Genomic DNA, 3,741 nt, shown 5'->3' with positions numbered 1-3,741 from the left:
CGCTAACTTCAATGGTGGGGGCGCATAGCCTTTATGGTCTTCAAAATTTGCACCCCATCATCGAAGGATCATACAGCTTCTCGTTTCGCACACTGTTGCAACGAGCATAGGACTAGTTACAAAAAGCAGGGCCTTCCATAAAATGCTTAACCCTACGTTACTCCGGGGAAAAACATCATTGCTCATATTCCAGCATTTCCTGGGTGTCTAGACACCCCAATGCAACATGCTATGGCAAACAATTGTTTTTCCAAATATATTTATATATATCTTACAGTATACTCTTCAACTCTCATATGGACTGTCTGATTTCAATTAAATCCTTTTTTGACCTGTTTTTATAGAGAGAAAAAAATATAAAAATGAAAGAGTACCTATATTACTACTGTGGGGTGAATGAACACCCCAAGGGAACAAAAATATGGTATAATTCCTACAAGAGTCAAATTTCAACTGCCAGTGTCAAAGTCTTCTTGCAATGCTCACTCCCCTCATTAATTCAAACAAGTATTGGAAAGGAAAGGAATAGCTTAACTACCAGTTATGAATTACAACGTTCTTGGATTGCTAAACCCCCTTTCAACCCAGTTGCTAATAAATGACTTTCATTATTACTTGTTGGTCGATAATGATGAACTTTGAAGCCCCTGATCAAGGAAGAAGTCTTTATTGCTTAGTTTTATAAAAAAAAAAAAAAAAAAAAAAAAAAAAATTCTTTATGTATCTTTTTCCGTCTACCTTCTTATGCACATGAACACATTTTTATCTATTTAGGCACACACGGAATTATATAAAGAGATTACAATAATTTCATCAACACTTTGCAGTTAAAATGTCTCCAAAGCCTACTTTTCGGGATGTTTGGCTTTTGGACGAAGAATTTAGTGGATGGCTCCAGAAAGTAGACGGAAATCCAGAAAAAGCATTTTGTCAAGCCTGCAAGAAAACTATGGCGGCGAAAGTAACATCAATCAAGTGGCACAAGTCATCAAAATTTCACTCACTCAGTATCACAACGAACGTAAACTCAGATGTTAATGAAAGACCAGTAACTAGCGAGAGTGATAAGAAAAATTATAAAGTAACCAGAGTCGAGATAAAACTGGCAGCCTTTTTTGCTGAACACAATGTTGCTCTAAACATGGCAGATCACCTTATTGACTTAGTGAAGGATATATTTCCTGATTCTGAGATTGCCCAGTCCATAACGTTAAAGCGTTCAAAATCAGCGTATGTAATGAAGGCTCTTGGAAATGCCGCTCAACAAGTAGTGGTAGAATCCATCAAAAAAAATAAATTTTCAATGATTATTGATGAGACTACTGACATTAGTACTTCTAAAACATGTGCAGTTCTGGTTAAGTATCATGATGAGGTCTCTAAGAAAATTGAAACACGGTTGCTTGATCTCCTTAATCTTTATGATCCATCAAACAGTGATTCGGAAGGGTCTACAGGGCAGCATCTTTTTAATTTAATTACTAAACTACTTTTAGATCACCAGATTCCTTTAGAAAACTTGATTGGATTTGCTGCTGACGGTGCCAGTAACATCATGGGTACACGTAATTCTCTGACAAGTAGACTACGACAAGAAGCAACAGGCATCACTATCTTTAAATGTGCTTGTCACTCAATACACCTGTGTGCATCGAGAGCAGCCAAAACACTCCCTAGGAAAGCAGATGTGATAAGGTCCATTTATACTTATTTTGCCCATAGCGCTAAAAGGATGAGCGAGTTCTCAGAGTTTCAGCAATTTTGCAATACAAAACCCCACAAGATACTGCACGTTTCCCAGACTCGATGGTCATTACTCCATGAGGCAGTATCCCGAATCTTGGAGCAATGGAGACCTTTATCTTTATATTTTTCTAGTAAACATTTGGAAGAGAGGCTACCGGGTTCTACATCAGTACATGAAGCCTTGCAAGATCCTTCAATGTTATTATATTTTCAATTTCTTAATTTCATTCTTCCACACTTTAATACTTTTAACCAGCTATTCCAAAGAAAAGAGCCTACAATCCATCTCCTGTACAATAAGATTCGAACATTGTATAGGAGCATCCTTAGATATTATCTTCACAACAAACTCACTGAGGACCAATTAGCTGTCATTGGCCCTTGTAACGAAAACAATTTCTTTCCATGGATGTTCTTAAAAGTTTCCAGGACCCAAAAATATCCTCAAATGCCACTTTGATTGCTGATGTAAGAAAAAGATGCAGGCAATTTATGGTGACTGCCTGCGTGCAGATAAAAGAAAGATTTCCGTTGGACTCAAATTTGTTAAAGTTGTGCAGTGTGTTATCAGTAGCTAATTGCAACAGTAAGGACAGGCTACTAAAGACACCAACCTTGTTGCCTCTACTCACCGAGGTGCCACGCATTCAGGTAGATGACCATCAAAAATTAGATAATGAGTGGCGACACATACCCGACATCAGCATCCCGCAAGAAATAATTGACAAAAATGATTGTGAGGCTTTTTTTACTTATTTGTCAAATGTAAAAGACGATGATAATGTACTGGAATTTACTGTTCTGCCAAAGTTTGTACTAAGCATTCTTTCATTGCCAATATCGAATGCAGATGCGGAACGCATTTTTTCTAAGTTGAATTTGATAAAAACCAAGTTAAGAAATAAAATGTTAACGTCAACTGAAACTGCTCTAGCAATTGTTGCTGAGAGAGCAAAGAGCCAAGGAGGTTGTAAAGACTTTGAACCAACAGAAAATATGATAAGATGTGTGCAATCTAACAGAAAATATTTGAACAGTGAGGACAAAGAAGATCTTCAGTAAATCTGGTGTAGTAAATAAGGCATATACTATAGTTACAATTTATTTTCATTTTTTATTACAAATGTATAATAAAGAGATTTATTGTTGAAGTTTCTAACTTTTATTCTGGTTTGTTTCAAGAGAGAGAGAGAGAGAGAGAGATTGTCTACAGATGTTATGTACTAGATGCCTTGGTTGGAAAATGTATATAAAGGTTTTGTTTCTTTTGATGTTATAAGAAATATTTAATATTTACATCATTTTAAAAACTATAAAGCATAGTTTAAAAGTATGTAAATTAATATTTTTATGCATATATTTTTATAAGTCAAAATATTTAAATGTTACAGTTGTAACATAATATTATTATTGTTATTTTTGAACTTTGGTTGGATATCTTATTAGTACTTATTTTCCTGTACATATCGACTCTTTGTTTCTCAAATGTATTTTTATTGTACAAATTAGAATACATTTAATGTATTCTTTTTACGTTTTAAGAACTATTCAAGCTTTACAGCAGGTTAAAAATTATGTAAATAATTGCATATATGTACATATCTTTATAAGTTTCAAGATATTTAAATGTTACAGTTGTTACATAATATGCCTAATTGTTAAGTTTTATTTTTGCTTAGATATTTTATTGCCTAATTTTTCTCTTGTTGTAAGATTCTCAACTTCTCAAAATTGTTTATTGTACAAATTAAGTAGCCTACAGTTGTTATTTATTGATAATAAATAAACACAGATAAATAGTATCATGCAAAAGTAATGTTGCAAAAGTTGCAGATGCATCGTAATAATGAAAATAACTGTATTTTCATTATTACATTTGTCAATTTGTAATTTTGTTTTAACTATTTTCTTTAGTTCCCCATGAAAAGGTGTCGGTATTTTCTATAGTTTAAAGTCTATTCCTTTTTCTTTTGTCGTTAAAGTTAAGTAGATCTT

The 3,741-nt window shown here is 33.7% G+C and overlaps 1 protein-coding gene across 1 annotated transcript; it reads left to right on the top strand.

The window, feature by feature from the left end:
• Positions 1 to 349: 349 nt before the first annotated feature.
• Positions 350 to 2,934, top strand: LOC136826468 (zinc finger BED domain-containing protein 5-like). Its single transcript, XM_067083675.1, has one exon. It carries the CDS (start codon positions 833 to 835, stop codon positions 2,204 to 2,206), a length of 1,374 nt encoding a protein of 457 aa, XP_066939776.1. The 5' UTR covers positions 350 to 832; the 3' UTR covers positions 2,207 to 2,934.
• Positions 2,935 to 3,741: the final 807 nt, after the last annotated feature.

The sequence above is a fragment of the Macrobrachium rosenbergii genome, chromosome 41, assembly GCF_040412425.1.
Source record: "Macrobrachium rosenbergii isolate ZJJX-2024 chromosome 41, ASM4041242v1, whole genome shotgun sequence".
NCBI classification, from domain to species: domain Eukaryota; kingdom Metazoa; phylum Arthropoda; class Malacostraca; order Decapoda; family Palaemonidae; genus Macrobrachium; species Macrobrachium rosenbergii.
The sequence above is the reverse complement of the archived record's forward strand: the minus strand, read 5'-3'. Positions and strand labels throughout refer to the sequence as shown.

Bases quoted from the DNA above. Each gene is read 5' to 3' on its own strand.
- LOC136826468 (XM_067083675.1), top strand. From the start codon at position 833: ATGTCTCCAAAGCCTACTTTTCGGGATGTTTGGCTTTTGGACGAAGAA.